Genomic DNA, 21,054 nt, shown 5'->3' on the forward strand with positions numbered 1-21,054 from the left:
AAAGGCTTACTGTATAATTGACTCCAATGCTTCTTGTAAAAATCTAAAAGGCTGTCCTCCCTCTTCAGTTGCCAATTACGAGTACAGGTGGATACCCGCACTTCTACCCGACTGGCTATAAATCAGAAGTTCAAATGCCGTGCCAACCTCGCCTCCCAGGTTCAATAAATTTACTAGAGCGGCTCACAGAACTCAGAAAAACCTTTACTCACCAGATCACTGGTTTACTGTAAAAGGACGTAATTTAGGAAAGCCTGATGGGAGAGAAGCATAGGGCAAGGTGTGGGGAAGGGGCACAGGGCTTCCATGGTGTCTCCAGATGTATCACCTTCCCAGCACCTCTACCTTCACCGACCCAGCTTTCTGAACCACGTCCTTTTTGGGTTTTTAAGGAGACTTCACTACTTGGTCATGATTGATTAAATCTTTGACCATTGGCAATTTATTCAACGTCCAGCCCCCCTCCCCTCCCTGGGGGTCGCGGGTGGGGTGGGTGGGACTGAAAGTTCCAGCCTTCTAATCACAGGCTTGGTTCCCCCTTGTCAATCAGCCCCCATCCTTACCTGAGGGCTTCCTGAAAGTCACTTCATAACATTAACAGAAGATACCTTTATTGCTTTTATCACAGGAAGTTACAAGGATTTTAGCAGCTCTGTGCCAGGAATGGGTGGAAAAACAAATACATATTTCTTATAAATTGCAGTATTACATCATGTGTGATTTTAGTTTAATTGAATTGCCATTATATTACTACAGGATTTTGTGTTCTGCTCTTCCCCTTAATGTTATGCTAGGGGACTTTTCCCATTATCTAAAATAATCAGACCCCATGATTTTTAGTTGTTGCATATTTTCCCATCATTTGGGTGCATCGTGTTCTAGTTGACTTTTTTCTAATGTTTTCTACAAACTTAAATCATAAAACAACATTGTGATGACTGTCTTTCTAATGTATCATTGTGAAAACTAATATTTTTCTTAGGGTAATTTCCTAGGAATGTAACTATTTGTAGTGATGTTGATGCGATGCCAAACTTCTTTCTTCAGTACTTGTACCAACTTACAGACACCAGCAGTCCATGAGCTTCCTTATCTCCCCATACCATGACCAGCATGATCACAGATTTCTATGACATTCATTATTTTTCATTAAGTTGATAGGCAAGATGGTATATTATTGTAGTTTTAATTTGCATTTCCTTGATTATTAATGTGGTTGAACGTATTTCTATTTTTTATATAGAATTATTTAGTATTTACCAATTTTTTACTGGGAGGTCTGTTTGATTTTTAATTTGTGAGAGGCTCTTTACATTTTAAGTTTTTAAGTTATTAATGATTTTTTCAGGTACAGAAATACATTTTTCAAATCTGTCGAACATGTCTTTTAATGTGAGTTGCCTGCCAGTTAAATGTTTGAACATTGAGTCCCTCTATGTAGAAATGTTTGAACACTGAGTCCCCCTATGTAGGGTAGGTTTAAGGAAGTATAAGGGAACTAAGACTGGATAAATAGATTGGGGTCAGATTGTGGAGAGACCTTAAAAAGAGGGAGTTCGAGGTTAATAAGCAACCAGGAAGGAGACTTAAGTGTTCCTGAGCAGGAAAGTAATGGCTGAAAGCCACGCTTTGAGAATTAACATGACAATGCTCTACAGGCTAGAGGCAGAGATCCCAGATTCAGAGAAGCGCCTGGGAAGTGCAGAAATTCACCTGTGACAGAATGAGGAACTTTCTGAGAGCAAAAGTGGAGCAGAGGACAATGTAAACCACATGTAAGGTGCAAATGATGGCATCGACTGAATACGTCTTTGTCAAATTGCTATGTACTCTTAAGTAATAAAGGACAGAAAAGAGTGAGAGAACGCCATGGTTATGAGTCTTATACCTTGAAGACACAGCAATACTACTGATCACAGGGGAAACATTTTCTCCTACTCTGTGGACCTCTGGATACCCCTTTTTCACCAACTCAGCATAACTAATGCCCACGAGACTCTGTCCTTGTCATTTTTCTCTACGATAGCTCCCAAGGGGAACCCCAACATTCTTATAGCTTTTTTGTCCATCAATCCTTGGACAGGGAGTCTAGTAGTGATTAGTGTTCATGTGCTCTGGCTTATAGGTGATCTTAGCTTTCCTTCAATCTCCTCAAGCCCTGTCCTCAAGGATGAGCTCTAATGTGGGTCCTTAACACTGGAGGTCCCCACCGTCAGTTTATGTAGAGGGGGAAAGAGTTTAACTTTTCTTATCCTTTGTCTAGGTCTTGGAGGAAACTGTTTCATAGGAGCAGACTACCATTGGGACAGAAGAGGAGGAGGTGGTGAGACAGGGACCATGGATTTAGTCAGAGTAGGGTGAGGGCCTCTGGACGGGGCAGGGCAGGATATCTGCAGTCAGAGCAATGTAACTACATGCAAGGAAACCTTCCCTGCTAAAACTCTATGTTAAACATTGAGCTCTAGAATCATTCTTCAGTAAAATCAGTTAATGTTCCCCAGATAAAGAAGAGTAGCACTTGTTTTATTATGCTAACCATTTATAATCATGTATAAGGTTTTCTTTAGCATACTAAAAGGCCCAGGCCTATGTGCTGTCTTTCTTCCTTCAGATCTGATGAAGTGATTTTGCAAGCTGGGCAACTAATTTAGCAAGTAAGCCCAGGCATAAACAACACAGTAAAAGGCAGGAAGGATTCCACCTTTAAGATAAGATTGCATTTTAATACCCAAGAAGTTAAGACGTTAGAAATTCTTAACTTACTCTTTAGCAAACAATACCTCAGCCCACCTTGGGGAGCTGAGCAGGTGGCCTTGTTTCCTGTGCCCCCAGACCAAGATGCTGGTATCTCAGAAGTTACTTGTGTTAAGTTAATTCTAAATATTCAGAGACCACTTAACAAGTTCACACCCCTAAGTTTTTTCATGTTCTCGAAAAATCCTCAGCTGCCTATAAAACCCCCTAGACAAGGCACCACTACCAACTCTCTTGTCCCCTCCTGGTGTGAGCCGGGAGCTCTGTCCTTTCACTGTATCTCTAAATAAAAGCCTGTACCTCGCTCTCCTTCCTTGACTGTTTGTGAAGCTCATTCTTCGGCTCCGCAAACAAGAACCCTGGCATCAGTAGGATGGCACTTTTTATGGCAATCCACAGTGTATATTGCTTGCAGACAGAATTTATTATGGTACCTGTAGGTACTACTTATCTAAAAATGTATTTATGTGCTATGGTTATTAATAAAATAGCTAATAAATGGATTACTCTGAGCCTTCTGTTTTCCTAGTTTAGGCTCCTATCTTGCTCCTAGAATTTGTGCCACTCCGCTCCTACCTCCACCAAATCTGGCCCCAGCTCTAACCACCACTCCACCAATACACCACATGGCTTCTGCCTGAACAGTAGCTGGATGTTGCCTGTCCCAGAAATGACAAATCAGTTGCTATGTGATTTAACATGGAACTAGTTTGCACTGTTCCTCAGAGGGCACCATGACTGATTGCTCCAAACCTAAAAAAGTTTGAGAATTGTTGATCTGTGAAATGGGGCCAAGATGACTTGGACTGCCTACCTCACTGACTTGTTATGAGGATCAAATGAGATTATATATGAAAACTGGCTTTGAAAGCTTCACTTGCTCCACAGATCCATAAGATTGTTATTGTCATTCATTTAACACAGAGCAGTGCCTGGCATCTATAATAGAGACCGAAAGATGAATGATATAGGTAAGACATTTACAAGTAAAACAGAACCTCAGTCTTACATTTACTGCAATGGACTTTCTTTGGGGCCAGTTTGAGCAAAAATCTTCTTCCAGATTTTGATACTGCAATTTCATCATAGCAGAAAACAACTCTGGGAGTCACACAACATGGCAGAGTAATGCTTTTAAGGGGACTGAATGGCCCTGATTGTTATTGCAGAAGCTGATTTGGACAGAAGCTCATTTGGAAAAAGGCACATTTCCTGAAGGTCAGCACACCAGAAGAAAAGGGAAACATGATCACGGGCAGGGTGTAGGGGTGTCGTCCAGATACTCCTGCCAGAAAGCCAGGCCCCCCAGGGCATGCTTACATGAATCACCAGGGAACTTGATGATAAGGCTGACACTGGGTGGAGAAGGTAAGTAGGTGTGTTGGAGGGAATGACTCTGTTATAAGAAGCATTTTAGGAGGAAAGAAGCTGGGTTTGGCCAACTCCTCTTTCCCATAGCCTACTCATCTATTAGGAAAACCAACAGAATTTGGGGGGAAGGTCAGGATCTGGAGAGGAGATCCACGACTCATACAAACAAACACAATGATGCTTAGCAAAGACCCTTTCTCAAATCAAAGTTCAGGGTTTCAAAGAACTCAACAATTTTTTCCTTTATCCTGATGTTTATTTTTCACTAGCAATAGCAAGATTCAGAGAATAGAGAGACTTAAGGCTTTTCACAGGCCCAGATAATACGTCTAGAGCCTTGGGCCAGTCATTCAGCCAAGCCTGTAAGTTTCCATATACAATGCCAGGCACTGAAGATTTTATTTGATTGCTTCTTATTGAATCTAAGATACCACAATGGTAAGATAAACTATTAAACTGCCAGTTACACTAAGCCATGCCACTGTAAGATGCACTCCCATTTCAGAGATTTTAGTAATATATTTTGGGTGAATGTAATGTTAAATATCCTGTTGAATAGTGTGTTTATGTTTAAGTCCAACTACTACCTAGATACCATTATATCTGAGAATGTAAGTGAGGCAACTCTAGTCAAGACTTTATTAATCCTCAAGTCCTTCTTCTAATAGCTGGGTCAGAATGCTGAACATCAAGCTGGAAGAACTAAGGGGAGGAGAGTCACTCGTGTTGTGTAGGTAGCAGGGGCCCTGGGGGGTGGGATATAGGAAAATCCATTGTCTTGGTAAACTGATAGCATGGCTCACAGCCAAGCATAAGAGCTCTTCTACTCCAGTTCCAGTGTAGTTACCTCAAGATTGTGTCTTCCTGTGTCTCACAAACCAAAGGAAGAGGTTTGGAACCATCAAGGCATCAAATCCGTAAGATCCGCAGAATGTCTCACTCACCTGTCTAGAGCATCGGCAATGTTGCAACGAAGCTAATGTTGCCTGTACTTTGCTCTGAAGGGCGTGGCTTTCAGTATTGTGAAGATCCTCCAGTCTAGCCTGGCTGCCTGGACAGGATATAGGGTTAGGAAGCAAAAGAGCCTCAGTTACATCCTATGAACAGTTAGTATCATAGTGGGACTTGGAAGGACATGTACTTAATTAAGATAAATTGACTGATTCAGTAAACTGAGAGAATACCTACTTAAGTTGTGACTCCTTGATCCGCACACCAACAGCTGGAGTAGGACCCGTAATTGCTTCCATTATGCAGATGAGAAAGCCTAGTGTGCTTGTAAGGGGAGGGGCCAGGACTTGAATGTGGGTGGCTGCATTCTAGAGCCTGTGCTTTTAATCACTGCACCCATAAATAAGAAATAAACCTTGCCCATTAAGGATGATCCAGACACCTCAACTAGCCATGATATAAAGAGAAAGTTGCTTTGATATGTGTCCAAAGCACTCTAGGGCCCACAGGATGAAGCCATTAAGTTCAGGGATCTTATATATTAATAAGAAAACAGCATGAAAGTGAGTCAGCTATGTTTTCTTTTTCTGAAGGGACTCATCTTACTGTTCTATAATTTCAGACCATGGTTTCCCAGATACCATGCATTTGCCTGTTTGTGGACTGGACAGCAATGCATTTAACTCCAAGCCTCATGGATAGTAAATACAGGTGTCATCAGATAATAGCCAATAAGTGTGATGTAAACACATTTTTTAGTTGTGGAAAATTTCAAATACAAACAAAAATAAGAGGTGAACCCCTGCAATTACAAACAGAAATAAGACGTGAACCCCTGATTCGGCTTCAGTTATCATCAACATTCTGCTATTCATGCTTTAGTTATAGCTGCCTCCCTGCCAAGTTTTTAAAAAATTTTGGAGCATGTGAAAGCAAATCTAAACATCGATATAATTTCATAAGTAAATATTTCAGTATGACTATCTAATATGCCAAGCCTTAGAAATGATCAAAAGTTATCCCAACCAATGCAATCAATAGTAATTCCAAATATTCATCTAATACGTAGTTTGTGCCTAATTTTTCCTGATTAATAAACATGCTTCTAACAGAAGAACTCTTTTATATCTTTTGTGTTGAATAGAGGTAGACAATTTCCCTCGCAGTTCTATTCTGGCATATTTGCAAAGACATCAAACCTTTCTGAGAAGCAGTTTAGCTTGCTAGGAAATAAACATAAACTGAACATTTTTTATAGCTCACACATAAAGCATAACTTTATTTATAAGGATAAAGCCACAAGGAAGATTGAAAAACAAATACCTAGCATGATGGAAATGAAACATGTGCCAAGGTGTTACTGCTAAGGAGGTGGGCTGCAAAACCTGCAAACATCGAGGAGCATGATGGTCCTTTTGCACAGGAAGGATGAACAGGTACCTCTTGAATGCTGTTTTTCTTGGACTCTTTTACACTTAAGAAAAAGGAGGTAAAGAGAAGAAATGCCTACAAGATCTAGAAATTACTACCCAACACCTGAGGTCCAACACTAGGGTTCAGAGTACCACACTTTATAGAGAACAAACCTTAGCCAGACTACGGCTGTTATTTTCAAACAAGAGTAAACTTTATAACTATGATAGTTTATTATTACAGTCTGTGTTTCTGATGTTTGCAAAAGAAAATGTTCCTAATCACAAAGTAGCCTTAGTTTTTGTAAAAGTTCCACCAAATAACTCCAGGCTGTGTTTAAAGGGCAGCCCAATTATGTAAGTCATAATTGCAACATTGGAAGACCTAGTGATGAATGGCTTTCAGTTCTCTGAATATTCATGTTCTCATCTTGAGGCCTCCACACAAGTCATTTCCTTTACCTGTGTTACTTTCCCCTACTTCCACTCCTCACCCAACCCACCATCGTAATCACCATTCCCCTCACTGTTCTTGCCTCCATTTGTTGTTGTTGTTCTTCTTCTTTTTTTTTACAAGCAGAGTAGTTTGATACAGCAAAAGTACACACTCAAGGAGGGAGTGTGGGCATGCTCAAGAGGTAAGCGGCCTCCACCCTTTGTTCTTGAGTTCTCAAATGGTGTAGACTTTGTTCTAAACCCCCTGCCACACCACAAGATCAACTTGTATAAGACACAGGGAGAGTGAGCTCTGCTCTTTCTCATTCCAAAATTCCTTCCAGTCAAGAATTCCAGTGAAAATGAATATACTCTGTGTGTGTGTGTGTGTGTGTGTGTGTGTGTGTTAAGATTCAGAAGGAGAAGCAACAGGTCATATATATCTAGGAGCTCTCTTACACACACACACACACACACACACACACACACACACACACACACACACACACACACACACTACAAACTTTTTATCCCTATCAAAATAGTTCATGATCTTGTTCTTAAGCCACTGTCAAGCTTGCTACATTGAACCTTGAGTAGACCCAGGAATACAGAAATGGAACTCAGAAATCTGTAACCATGGTGTCTCAAGAATATACTTATACATTTATAGGGAAGACATGGGCACTAAAGTGTCTCCTACCAAAATAAAAGATCGAAAAGGCACCGAACTCCTGTTAATTCTTCACTGCACAGGCTGCCAATATGACACAACTTGATAACCCTGCCACGTGGAACAAGGGATGTAACAGGAAGGAACACCCACTCATTTGTATTCTTGATCTCATGCATATCATTATGTTAATATTTTGCTAGTTCTATAGTAAACTGAAGGGAAAGCAAATCCGTGCAACTCAGAGTTAACAGTCATGCTTCTCTCTAATCTGAGAAGCAGAACCAGTCTTTGTGGTCTGGTCTAACTGCACTTCTCATCTTGCTGAACTCAAACTTCTGTTCTAGGTGAACTTCTGGTCTACCATGGTAAACCACTTCTAAGCCACACCCAGAACTTCCCCCACGGTGAAGCCAACTAGACCACAGGTAGTTCTGCTTCAGACTATGTATATTTAATGTGCTTCAGATTTTAATACAATTCCTATAATTTGACGGTCTTCTACCAAGAGTGAAGTGCACACAGGGCAAATTAAATGGGACATTTAACTGTACAAATCCTATTGTTGCTCCTTGTTTCCCACTTATGTAGTTTAAAAATTGTAAACCATTCCAAACAATTCTATGTGGTGTCTCTCCCAATTTCACCTTCCCATGTACAACACCCTTTAATTTAAGATGGATTGGGAAGAGGCTGAGAAGGAATTCCAACATCTATTCAGCCATTGGTAGTCATCCACGTAAATGCTAGTCATCCACCTAAGTTTCAAGTCTCACAACTTATGAGACAATATAGGAGAAAATACATCTTAAATTACAAAGCAGAATACAAACTACAAGGTGTGCAAAAAAGACTCTGGAAGATTTTCTCCTTTAACTATACATTTCCTAGACTTTCAATGACAGCTCTGGAAGAATGGGGTATAATTATGAAATGCGTGTACGCAGTTTTGCTACTTTTTTATGGTCTTCACCTTAATCCATTCTTTCAGGCTTTTCTAGTTTGTCGGTTTGCTCTCTGTTCTCTGCTGATCAGATGCACTTGAATTTACAGAAGCATAAACTAGCTTGAGCACTTTTCTGGGAAAGTGAATGATCCAGTGGACTAATGAAAGGGGAAATCTTAATGATTCAGAAGGGTGAGGATCGGGTGCGTAATCAGGCAGGTCAGGACTTAGGAGGGTGGAGCAAGTGCTCTTGAACGTTGTTTCTATGAAGAGTGGGTGTGATCAGCATTTCCTCCAGGGAGAAGGGGACCGCAGTCTATACTGTGACTCTTACACCCCAGCAGCCTCGATCTACATGTGCCTCTTTAAAGTAGCCTGGCTCCATTCACAAAACTTAACAGCTCAGAAATATTTCACTGAAGAGCATATATTTTAAGGGGCTCTGCCTGCTGATTATTGCAGCCAGGAACATGTAGCTATAATACCAGATGAAGACATGTAGCTCTTATGCTTGCAGGTTTTCATTCTTTTCTTTTCTTTTTTCCTTGCGTATCTCCATTATTATTAACATCAACAGCTTTACAGAATAAAAGTTTAAATATTACAAAAACGTTTTCCAGCACTTTGGTTCCAAAGATGAAGTCCTCATTGGGGTCTGAAGGGATGAAGGATTTAGGTAAGATTCCCAGGCACAGGGCCATGTGAATATGGACATTGTAAGTCCTATAGCATAATGCCAATATTACACTACACACAGCTTTTTCTTTCTGGAAAATTATAAACATAACATTTTAAAAATCAACAAGAAAAACAATGTGGTTACTACATTCACCACATCAAGTCCCTCCATACCCCAATGCAGTCACTGTCCATCCGTGTAGTAAGATGCCACAGAGTCCCTACTTGTCTTCTCTGTGCTATACTGTCTTCCCTGTGACCCCACACACACCACGTGCACCAATCATGATACCCCACGATCCCCCTCTCCCTCCCTCCCCACTCGCCCTCCCCCAACCCTCCCCTTTGGTAACTGCTAGTCCCTTCTTGGAGTCTGTGAGTCTGCTGCTGCTTTTCATTACTTTCGAAACAATCCAGTTCTTTCGGGTTCCATCCCTGTGTACATTTTGGGCCCAAGTTACCTTGAATGGCTGGTATGTTAAGATAATTAGGGGGAAAAAATGAAGGTCTGAAGTTGCTGTCACTGCCTTAAGGTCAGAGTTAGGAGGGAATCATGAATAATTAGTTATAATCCCTTACAAAAAAACAAAAAAAGAGTATTGCTACTATGTTGGTTGTTAGGGAAGCATAAGAAAATAATTCTGTTGTAGCTTGGCTGGTACTTTGAGATGTTGCTAGTGTCTGTCTCTTATGTTTACCTGGAACAAAAGGCACAAGTATATATGGCAAAAATACACTGATAGTTTCAATAATTCATTCATAAAGTCCTTAATTTGATCATCAGCAAGCATTCCTCTTGTGTATGTAAGTAGATCAAAATTTGTTGATTATTTCCTCTTGGCAACAATTTCCATTTTATATTATTCTAATAGTCATTTGGATCTGAACTCTTCTGAAGGAGTGTTTACACAAAACGAAATGGAGGTAAGATTTTTAAACTCATACAATACATACCAATGCATATGCCAGGTTAATTAGGGTAAATAGAAAGATGATACCTGCATTGATGGGGAGCTTTTACATCAATTAATTTTTAGATAAGATTTTTATGAATACAAAAGCATATTTATGAATATGTCAGAAATAAAGGGTAATATTTGGATGAGAGATAAAGATCACCCACAGCTCCATGTCTTAAGGAAAATCATTATTAACAAAAGTTTGACATTGATAGGTACTAAGATTTTCCGAAAGCTTTTTCTACATCTATTGAAATGATCATAGGACTTTTAGGACTTGACACTCCTATGATACCAGGCAGGGGAAACTATACAATGAGGGCATGATTTTTTCATTCTTGGGGCAAGAGCCGTATTCCATTTGACTGTCATGTATTAAAGAATTTTTTTTTATCTGTTCTGTTAACTATTTCATGTTTGCCAAGTGAATATTCTGAAACTAAGAAGTAGCATTTGAATACAGTAAGAAAAGTACAGACATTTGGGCCCAGGCTTGTCAGAGTTTAAATTCAAGTGCTAGTGTTATTTATAGCTCTGTAACCTGGGGCATTTTTCCTTCTCATCTTCATTTTGCATTACTTTTGTAGATTTTTTAACCATATGAGTATGGAAAATTTTAAATCCTTTTTTCCTCATTTAACCTTATACTGCATGCATGTTCCATGTTACTGTCTTCTTGTTGAAGGCTGGAAATAATGTGATTCAGAAATGTGCTTAAGGTAGCATAGTTTAGAGTCCATGTCCACATTTTCACCTATAATAATAATGCTATGATGAACTTTATTATGTCTAACACTTGCTTTATATTAGATCAAAGCATATAAAAATACTTTTAAGAATACATATTGTCAAGGTGCTTTCTAAAATTGTACTCACTCACACTCTCATTGACAATCTATAAAATTTCCTATTGCATCCCACATTTGCCAGTACTGTTTATTAACATTAAAAACAAGTCACTGCTAATCTGATAAAATGGTTTCTCACTGTTTGAATTTGCTTACCAGATTTGTGAGGTTGAGTATTTTCTCACATGGTAAGAATTCATTGTGTTTTGTTGGTGAGGAGAAATCAATGGCTGAGGGAAGTGCAGGGCAGTAAAGAGAACCACTAGGACCATCAAGCTCTTTTTCATCTTTCCTACATTTCTCCACAGTGTTACAATGGATCTTATGCCGTATGTTGGAACAATTCTCTCAGAGGATTGAGGTGAGTTGATTGTAATTTTCCTATTTTAAACAAAATCTAGTGTTTGGCTTTACTTTCCAGAAGTCTGGGGAAGTGCTTATCCTGGTGGAAGTACAGTGATGGAGTCAGTCAGGTAAAGCAGTAGGAGCTGAGGGGCAGCTCGGCTCTGCCTTGGGCAACCTCAATTCTTTTTCACAAGTAGGACCAGGAGCATAATTCTGGGGAACTTTTCCCATTTGCCTTTTTCCTTCCCTTTCCCTGTCCTCCTATTCTTATCTCATGTCTCCCAAAGCAGTGAGCTGCGGGATTATGACCCAGAAATGGGCTCTCTGTTAATCTTCCAGTTCTTGCATTGCCTATTCCAGCTGTGAGAAGAAATAAAGCACTTCATTTTGTGAACCAGGATCATAATGCTTTTTCCTCCATCCACTAAGCCGATGCCTACAGTTTTCTAAATGTTGGGAAAGGAATTAGCCAGGCTGCTCTCAGCACCGGGACAGCATTCTGTGTGAAGGGTTAATAGTTCAATAGTTAGATTAAATGAAAGGAAACCTTAATTGTTACACATATTGTAAAGAAGACAGAACTAGAACGAAGGGTCTCCTTTATTGTAATTTCTCTTTACACTACATGTGATCTTGTATTGTGCCAATAGCATAGATGAGAGATCATTAATACTCTTCATTAATCCCAGGCCACCTCACAAAATGGCACTATTCAGCAAAATATTATTTAGTAGCAAAATATATTTTAATTGAAAAATCATTTTAAGTAACTGAATAAAAATGTGTCCCAGGAACTTTCCCAATAGATAGCAGAGTATGTACATTTTGTGAGAGTGGAGCAGCATCTATTTAATATATTTTTATGTAGAAAATACAGGCATATTTAAAAATGAAACATGTAAGAAAGTATGTCACAAGGAATAACAAAATATAACACAAAATAAAAAGATAAACCCCAAAATAACAAGTTTACTAAACCAACAAGACCCAGCACCGTGTTGGAATTTCTTTGCATAAGTTCCAGGATGCCCAGGACTACCAGGAAGAGATGATCCAGCTTTTAGGAGAGCTGGTTGGTTGTGCAGTGGTTAAAACCCAATCCTCCTTTTCCTGGAACAAAAAACAAAGAGATTCAACAGGAAAGACTGAGCAGAAGCAGTAACAGCTCTTTTGCGGCTGATTAAAACAGGACTGAAAGTCTCAGCCACCTGGGCATGCATTAGCTGTGATGTGTGCAGGCAGAGAAAACCACACTGCATCATGAGAGGGGGTGGGGCAGACACTGGCGAGAGGCCGCCGGAGGCTTCCAAGTCCTCAGGCTGGTTCTCCTGATGCTTGGCCGCCACATATATTTCGGTTCCATGCAAGGTCTCTCTATTGTCATGACAAATTCCTTCCTTTGCTTAGTTAGAGTTACAGTAAGAGAGTCTTAACTTCTACAGTCATCCTAGAAAAACTTAGAATGGTGAGAGGAGGTGTGACTTGCCCAGTCCTCTGGATTGAAGTTGACCTTCCCTTGAAGGTGATCTATACCTATCAGCTCAATTTTCCATAATCGTTTTTTCTTTATCAAACATTTTCATTAAAAAAATCTAGATTTTGTTCTCTTTTTAATACACAGCGTTTTTAGAGAAGCTATCTACCTTTCCCCTTGGTCAAGAAAGAGCTCCTATGGGAGTATTTTGATGTGAGGGAAGCACACAGACTCTGGGTTTCCTTTTCTAATCTGTAAGATGAAGGAGTTGAAATATAAAGCCTACAACTAGGAATGTTATAAATACTTCCTGGTCCAGTGGAGTCACTGTCATTATTATTCCTTTTATCTTTTCTCCCCCCACCCCCTCTCTTTCTCTCTCTCTCACTTCTTTTCTCTTCTCTCTTTTTTCCCCAGGAATCCATTCCAGTTTGACTCTCATTTTCTTAAATTCTTTCAACTCCATTTTCAGGTAAAATCATCTTTATCTTGGAAGCTTCTGAATGTACTTGTACAATCCAAATTTGCTCTTTGGGGCTCAATCTACTTTTTCTGTCTGCAGAGATGGCATGTACTTGAGATGATATGGTATGAGACAGATTTTTTTTTAAGTTTGTAGTTAAATAGACCTTGTTTTTGCAAGATGACTTTGACATTCCAATCAACATGAAAGGAAATGAAAAACAAGCTGTTCTCAGTTAACTGAACTTCCCTCTTTTTAAGATGAATATGGAAGTATCCATTTGGCTTTTAATGATACCTATAAGATGGAAGTAAATGTAGATAATACAAATCTAAGTGATGTAATGCAATAATGTATATTGGAAGAAAATACAGACTGGCAGTATTCCAACACTGTAATATTTGTGAGGAAAATGTTTTAACATTGCAAATATTTTATCCATGGTATGATGCAATATATCTGAAATTTCCTGAGGTTTTAAATACTTTAAATCTTGAGAAAGAAAAACAAAGCTGGAGTCATCATATTCTCTGAGATCAAACTATATTACAGAACTATACTAATCAAAACAGTATGGTATTGGCATAAAAACAGACATATAGATCAATGGAACAGAACAGAAAGCCCAGAAAGAAACCTATGAATATATGGTCAATTCATTTATGACAAAGAAGCAATAATATACAATGGGGAAAGCTCAGTCTCTTCAATAAATGATGTTGGGAAAACTGGAGAAACATATGTGAAAGAATGAAATTGGACCAGTATCATATATCATTCACAACAATTAACTCAAATTGAAGACATGACTGTAAAAGCTGAAACAATAAAACTCCTAAAAAAAAACATAGGCAGTAAATTCCTTGACAAAAGCCTTGACAATGAATTTTTTTAGATTTGACACCAAAAGCAAAATAAACAAAATAAAAGATCAACAATTGGAACTCTATCAAACTAAAGAGCTTTAGTACAGTGAAGGAAACCTATGAAAAGGCAACCTACTGAATGGGAGAATATGTTCACAAATGATATATCTGATAAGGGTTTGATATTCAAAATATATAAAGAATGCATACAACTCAAGATAAAAAAAACCTAATAATCCAATTAAAAAATGGGCAGAGGAACTGAATAGATATTTTTCCAAGGAAGACATACAGATGGCCAACAGACACATGAAAAGATGCTTGCATCTCTAATCATCAGGGAAATGCAAATCAAAACCACAGTGAGGGATCACCTCACACAACTCAGAATGGCTAGTATCAAAATCACAAGAAATAATGAGTGTTGGTGAGGATGTGGAGAAAAGGGAGCCCTTGTTCACTGATGGAATGTAAATTGCTGCAGCCACTATAGAAAGCAGTATGGGGGTTCCTCAGAAGATTAAAAATAGAAATATCATATGATCTAGCAACTCTACCTCTAGGTATTTACCCAAAGAAAATGAAAACACTAACTCAAAAAGATATATGCACCCCCATGTTCATTGCAGCATTATTTACAATAGCCAACATATGGAAACAACCTAACAGACAATTGATAAATGAAGGAATAAAGAAAATGTGGTATATAAATATAATGGAATATTATTCAGCCATAAAAAAGAATGAAATCTTGCTATTTGTGACTCTATGGATAGACCTTGAGGGTACTATGTGAAATGAAATATGAAATAGAGAAAAATATTGTATCATCTCATTTATATGTATAGTCTAAAAAAACAGAAAACAAAAACTGCTCAGATAGAGAGAACAGACTGATATTAGCCAGAGGTGGGAAGTTGGGGGGTAGGGGAATGGGTGAGGTGTCAAAATGTACAAACCTCTTGTTATCAAATAAATGAGTCATGGAGATGTAATGTACAGCATGGAGACTGTAGTTAATAATACTGTATTGTGTATTTGAAAGTTGCTAAGAGAGTAAATCTTTAAAGTTCCCATCACATGAAAAAAATATTTTGTAACTGTATGGTGATGGATGTTAACTAGGCTTATTTTGGTGATTGTTTTGAATATACATACAAATATTGAATCATTATGTTGTACATCTTAAACTAATATAATGTTGTATGTCAATTATATCTCAATAAAAAAAGCTTAAATAATTTTTTACTTATTTTCTCTTTGACTTAATTTTTACTTATTTTCCCTTTGACTTATTTTTGTGATAATTTTTTCTCAACTATATTCACTCAGTTAGAAATGAGGGAACAATTGACAGAACATATTTATACATATTTTCTTTTAGTCAATTAAATGCTGAACATATATATTCACTAAAAATATGAAACAAAATTTTTGACAAAGGATTTATCAATTTCAATACTATTTTTTATAGCAATCAGGAATGCAAATGAACATCAGTGAAATGCACTGAGTTTATTATTTATTTTACATCTTTGCAATTGAAGGATGCAATTGTCTGTTCAAGAGGGTAGGCAATTTATTTGCTTAATAAACACTTTTTTTCTTTGTTTATGGTGGAAACACATGGGATGCTTCCTGAATTTGCATGTCTTCTTTGGGCAGGGGCCATGATAATCTGAGGAATGTTCCAGTTTTAGTATATGTGCTGCCAAAGTGAGCACAAGTTTTATTTGTCAATTCTTACTCATTTTTCTTTGTATGGGCTTTAGTTCAAATTTAGAATATCTTAAAATGGATATTTTTGGATACAAAATGCTTACACTCGAACTACAGATACCTTCTGGCTCTCAGGATAACTTGAATTTCAGTCTCTTTCATGTTACAGATAAACATTAGTCTTTGGTTGTCTTACCTAGAACAGTCATGTCCTGTCCAAGCAGAGAGACAATGGCATCGGTTTGGTCTTACGCATTTTCCACCATTCAGGCAGGGAGACTGGCAAACAGCTGGGAGGAAAATTCATGCACATTCACTTAAATAATACATAGCAATTCTGTATTATGAACTCCATGTGATTTTTCTTTTCTTTAACCTTTTTATTTGTGCAATCAATTTGACACATACTCTTTTGAACTGTAAATTTTTCATATGCTCAGACTGTAAATCTCTCCAGGGAGCTAGCACTGAATTCTGTGAATGACTGAGTCATTACATCAAACATCAACTCTTACAACAGTAAATCAGGCACATCAACTGTACAAAATAACAGACGATTGAAAAGCCCTTTGTGTTTGCTAGGAAACACATTTCAAGGTTTTTATCAGCTTTAGTTAGAATTACAGAACCCACAATGGAGTTAAAAATTAGCCACAGATGAAACCCTTAATGAACACCCAAAGATTTGCTATATAGACTTCTTTCTCGGTGTCATAACCAAACTTTTCATCTTCACGAACCTACTCTTGTGAATAAATAGAAAAAAAACCTAAGGATCCTAAAAACAAATGAGGACCTAATACCAGTAAGTTTGACATATCAAAGAGAAAGGAGAACTCCCTGTAGGAAGAACATAAAAGGCCTGTCCAGAGAAAGCTGGCGATGGGAAATGCGCAGGTGTCATCATTTCAGCCTCATTGGGTCTTGGAAAGGTGGGCTTCCCCAGATGAAAAACTCACCTCTGGTGAGATACCAGTAAATGTCACTTCTTTAATCACTCATTCATAAAATGCAGGGAAAATGTCAGTAAGCACCAGGTACTTGATAAGCACTGGGTGAGAAGAGAGAGGACAAGAAGCAGGACACCGTCTTTGCCCTGAGGAGCTCTCTTGGCAAGTGAACAGCAGGAGTGGCTCAATGGAATGCACAGATTGGCAATATAATAGGAACCAAGCAGGATTAAAAATAGCAAAAAGAAAACTCAGTAATCTAAAACGAACTCTCCATAGATTCTGCTAATATAAAAAAAAAAGGTCCATTGAATGGTGGACTCGATGCTGGACTATAAGGCAGCTGCAAAGGCACCTTTCAAGGTCATGTGCCAACGAACATCTAAAAGTTGACACAGTTGTCAGCCCTCTTCATGTCATCTGCTCTGTTTTGCAGAATTAGAGAAAACATGCAGAGGGTCAGAAGAATTTTAATCTCTATGAAGCTAAATTACTAAATTGGTGATAACTATTTAGAAAGAACTCGAAATAGATGCAATTTAAGTTACAGTGAAAAAAATTCATCAAAGAGATGGTTCCTTTTCATGGATGACAGTAACAAACTATTGTTGACTGGTGACAAACATGTCTCCCTAACAACTCTTGCCTTTCTCAAACACAGCACTTATGCCACTGTACTGTGAGGTCTAATTTCTTGATTATCAGTCTATTCCTGTCCCCACTAGATTATATGCCACTTGAGGGCAGGGATGTTTGTGATCCTTAGCTCTGCAGTACCTAGTACAGTGCTTACATACAGGTTTTCTGTAAATGACTCCTTTTCAGGAGCACAATGATTTCATGAGGACTGACTGTATCAACTAATTAGCCATTATTTTCACTTCCCTGTCTCAAAGCTTAACACCGTTCTCCTTCCCTGCACCCATGGGTGCCCCCAATGATCCATTCTGGGCCACTGTCTCATTTATGTTCTTCTGCATGGTCTTCTTTTTTTTCCCCTTGAATGTTTTCCAGTGATGACTTAAATATCTCTAACTTCAATCTAGCCATGTCTTCTGGGAGCCTAACCATCATCCAACTGTCCTGCAGACCTCTCCCTCTTACGTTTCACAGGCCCCTCCAACTCGGCATGTCCATACTTACCTCCTTATCTATACCTTCAAACCCGCTCCTCTCGGGTTTTCTATCTCAGTAAATGGCACCACCTTCCCCTCAGGGGCCCAAACTGGACCATCAGTCTTGAACTCTTCTCAGATCTTTATTCCCACAGTAAATCTATAATAAGTAGTACTGATGTACTTCTCAAACATCTCTTAAACCCATCCTTTTTTATTTTTACTTCTCCAGACTTCCTTACCTCTTGCTAATTCTGCTTTGCTAACTTCCTAACTGGTCTCCCTATTATAAGTCTTGCTTTCCACTGTTTTCTGTATTGCTCCCAAAACAATTTGTCTAAAAGAAAATGTGATCACATGATTTTCCTGCTTAAACCCTTTCAGTGGCTTTGGTTGCTCACAAGACACAATCCAGCACCTGGAACCTGCCAGGCAGTGCATTTCCTAACCTGGCTCTGCCCATCTTTAAGCTGCATTTCCAGCCGTATCTCTGTATTTCCTCTATGACTCCAGCCATACTATGCTGAATACACCTGCCTTATACTTCCATGCCTTTGGTTAGAATGACCAACTTGAGAAAATCCTGAGACACTTTGGCACCCTTTTGTTTCACATCCGAGTCACACTCGTCAGTTTCTTCTAGGGCTTCATAGAGCCAAGTCACCAGGAAAACAAGCCTACCTGTATGACAGCGAGACCCAGTCCAGCCAGGTGGGCAGTCACACTGGTAAGGGGCCACACAGCGACCGCCGTTCAGACAGGGAAGGATGCAGATTGCTAGAAAGGACACCACAAAGGATTTGATCAAAATACACACACTCAGTTATGTTTAAGTGCTCAAAAAACGTTTTCCGGGATGAGTGAAACCTTGCATGACCCTCCAGCTAATCTTCCTGTATCTGTTGTGTTTATGAGCCAGTGTCACTGGGAAATGCAATCAGGAAGTCTGGCCTCTTAGCCTGATGTAATGACTCTAATGCCAAAGGCTCTCTTTCAGAGAGAACATACCATAATCGATGTCCATTAAGTGCTTTGCTTTCTCTTCACAAACTAAGCAGAATGCTCTCCATTTATTATCGTTCCAAATTTCCATTTCAAATTACATAAAATGCTCTAACAGGGTTTGGCTGTCTCAAGGCTCTCTTCTTGCCTTGAACTGACTGTGAGAATGGAAGTCAGGCGGTCTATTCTGTAGGCTGGTGTTGGCAACACATTAGTAGTGATGGGACAAGTCACCCTTTATTTCCTGTAGTTGAGGCCTGATGGGAACTGAATCAGGCCTCCCTACACCCTTCAGGGCAATTGTTCCTCTTAGAAATTACTCAGTTCTTTAAAGAGGCATAGTCAATTGAAAAGGAGTAGCACTGTCTTTTGGTTCGCTACTCCAAGGGCGGGTCTCAAACCAAAAGCATCAGCATTAGCTAGGAGTTGCTTAGAAATGCAGAATCTCAGGTCCCAACCCAGATCTACTGAATCAGAATATGCTCTTAACAACATCTCCCAGACATCTGTATGCATGCTAAAGCTTGAGCAGCCCTGGTCTGATGCAGGGGGACAGGCAGGGGCTCAGTGAGCTAAGCCAGGCCTGTGGTTAGGGCAACCCAGGGAAAATGTTCTTCCAGTCTTTAGACTCTTAGCATTAGAGCAATCAAGCTGTAATGGTAGATCTAAGTGGAAAGGAATGGTTGGGGAGAGGAGGAAAGACAAATGCACTTTCTCTTGTTTCTTAATCACTGCTCTGAGAACACCTGCTCTGGTGAGCTGTTAGCAGCCCACATTTATTTCCATTTTCTATTTTCCTTTTTAGATTAGTTGAAATGATTACACTTAATCAGTTTTAGAGTTTCTTATAGAATGCACGTCCTCAGATAAAACTGAAAGAGACCAACAGCCACCACATTTATGATTCTTCATGTGACTGACATATGCCACTCCCAATGAAATATGAAATCATTTTGACCTCATATATATTTTTTAAGATACTGAAACAAAGGGTAGTGTAGACATTAAAAAAACACTTAAAATCACTTGTTTACTTTCTCCTGGAAGTTCAAATTCAAACTCATATTTTTATGAGACTCAAAATTCAATATTAATTCATCTAGCACTGTATAGATGTAGGAGTGCCAATGGTCCTTATTTTCTTAATTGGGAAGAACTACCCTTAAAGAAAAAGAGTGAACAGTGGGCTGCAAATATTACCTGCAATGCACACTGTTATGCAATACCATGAATTTATACCAACTGTAACCCTGAGGGCATAGTTCATAAAAGGCTGAGAAACCCTCCATCATAAGCTCCTTCTCAAGAAGATTCCTGCAAATTCGTGCCACAAGGCATGTGGAGATAGCTCTGGGTGGGTCATAACAATGATGTTTTCAAGGTCAAAAATATTCCACTTCTTTTGCAGCTAACTGGCACACTCAGATCAGCCCTAGGTTTTCTGTCTGGTCTGCTACAAGATTTAAGCACATGAATTGCTGCCAACAGTAAAGCCAGTTTCTAGAAATTCCCCTGAGTTGGCAGCTTCCAGGCAAATTATCAGGACTCAAAGTAAGATTTGAGGATGTAGCATGTAAGATTTCAGGACTGACTCACGTTCCTCACAGAGGCGCCCCATCCAGCCGTCCGGACAGGAGCACGCATTTGGGCGCTGGCAGATACCTCCGTTCTGACACGGGAATCGACAGACAGCTGGAAAAGAAGCAGGGTGGACCCTGAGTCTAGGGAATTATAGAAAATAGGCTTGCTCATTTATATTTCATAATACTTCCTTGAGTCAGGCTCTAAGGAAGAGAAACAAAACTGAATGTCAACATTTGCTTGCGGATGAGCATGAGGGGCTCAAGCTTGGATAGCTCTGAGCACATGGCCATCAAAGTTTTAGTGATCTGGGGACTCAGGGCAGGAGGGGGCAAGGTTGATAGTTGGTATGAATGCCAGTCTCTTTTGATCTGGACAGGAGAAATGCCCTACCAGGAGATTTGAAGTGACCTCCCAAAGATGGCCTTTACTAGCTTGCAGTTCTTGGCTGCCACCACTGTCCCTCAGTATCTTATTGGAAGAGACAAACAGGCAAAACAATAAACACACCA

At 39.2% G+C, this 21,054-nt stretch overlaps 1 protein-coding gene and 1 non-coding gene across 2 annotated transcripts in view; both read right to left on the minus strand.

Annotated features, from left to right (window-relative positions):
* Window positions 1-11,954: 11,954 nt before the first annotated feature.
* Window positions 11,955-21,054, minus strand: part of SVEP1 (sushi, von Willebrand factor type A, EGF and pentraxin domain containing 1) — a 157,588-nt gene continuing 148,488 nt past the window's right edge. The window contains exons 45-48 of the mRNA XM_036903354.2: window positions 20,558-20,653; window positions 18,641-18,736; window positions 16,091-16,184; window positions 11,955-12,482 (exon numbers count right to left, since the gene is read on the minus strand). Of these exons, the coding sequence (XP_036759249.2) occupies window positions 12,461-12,482; window positions 16,091-16,184; window positions 18,641-18,736; window positions 20,558-20,653 (308 nt within the window). The 3' untranslated portion in view covers window positions 11,955-12,460. The remainder of the gene's footprint in view (window positions 12,483-16,090; window positions 16,185-18,640; window positions 18,737-20,557; window positions 20,654-21,054) is intronic.
* Window positions 15,796-15,899, minus strand: LOC118921536 (U6 spliceosomal RNA). Its single transcript, XR_005028373.2, has one exon. It is a non-coding gene; the product is annotated as a U6 spliceosomal RNA (small nuclear RNA).

Source organism: Manis pentadactyla, chromosome 3 (genome assembly GCF_030020395.1).
Source record: "Manis pentadactyla isolate mManPen7 chromosome 3, mManPen7.hap1, whole genome shotgun sequence".
NCBI lineage: Eukaryota > Metazoa > Chordata > Mammalia > Pholidota > Manidae > Manis > Manis pentadactyla.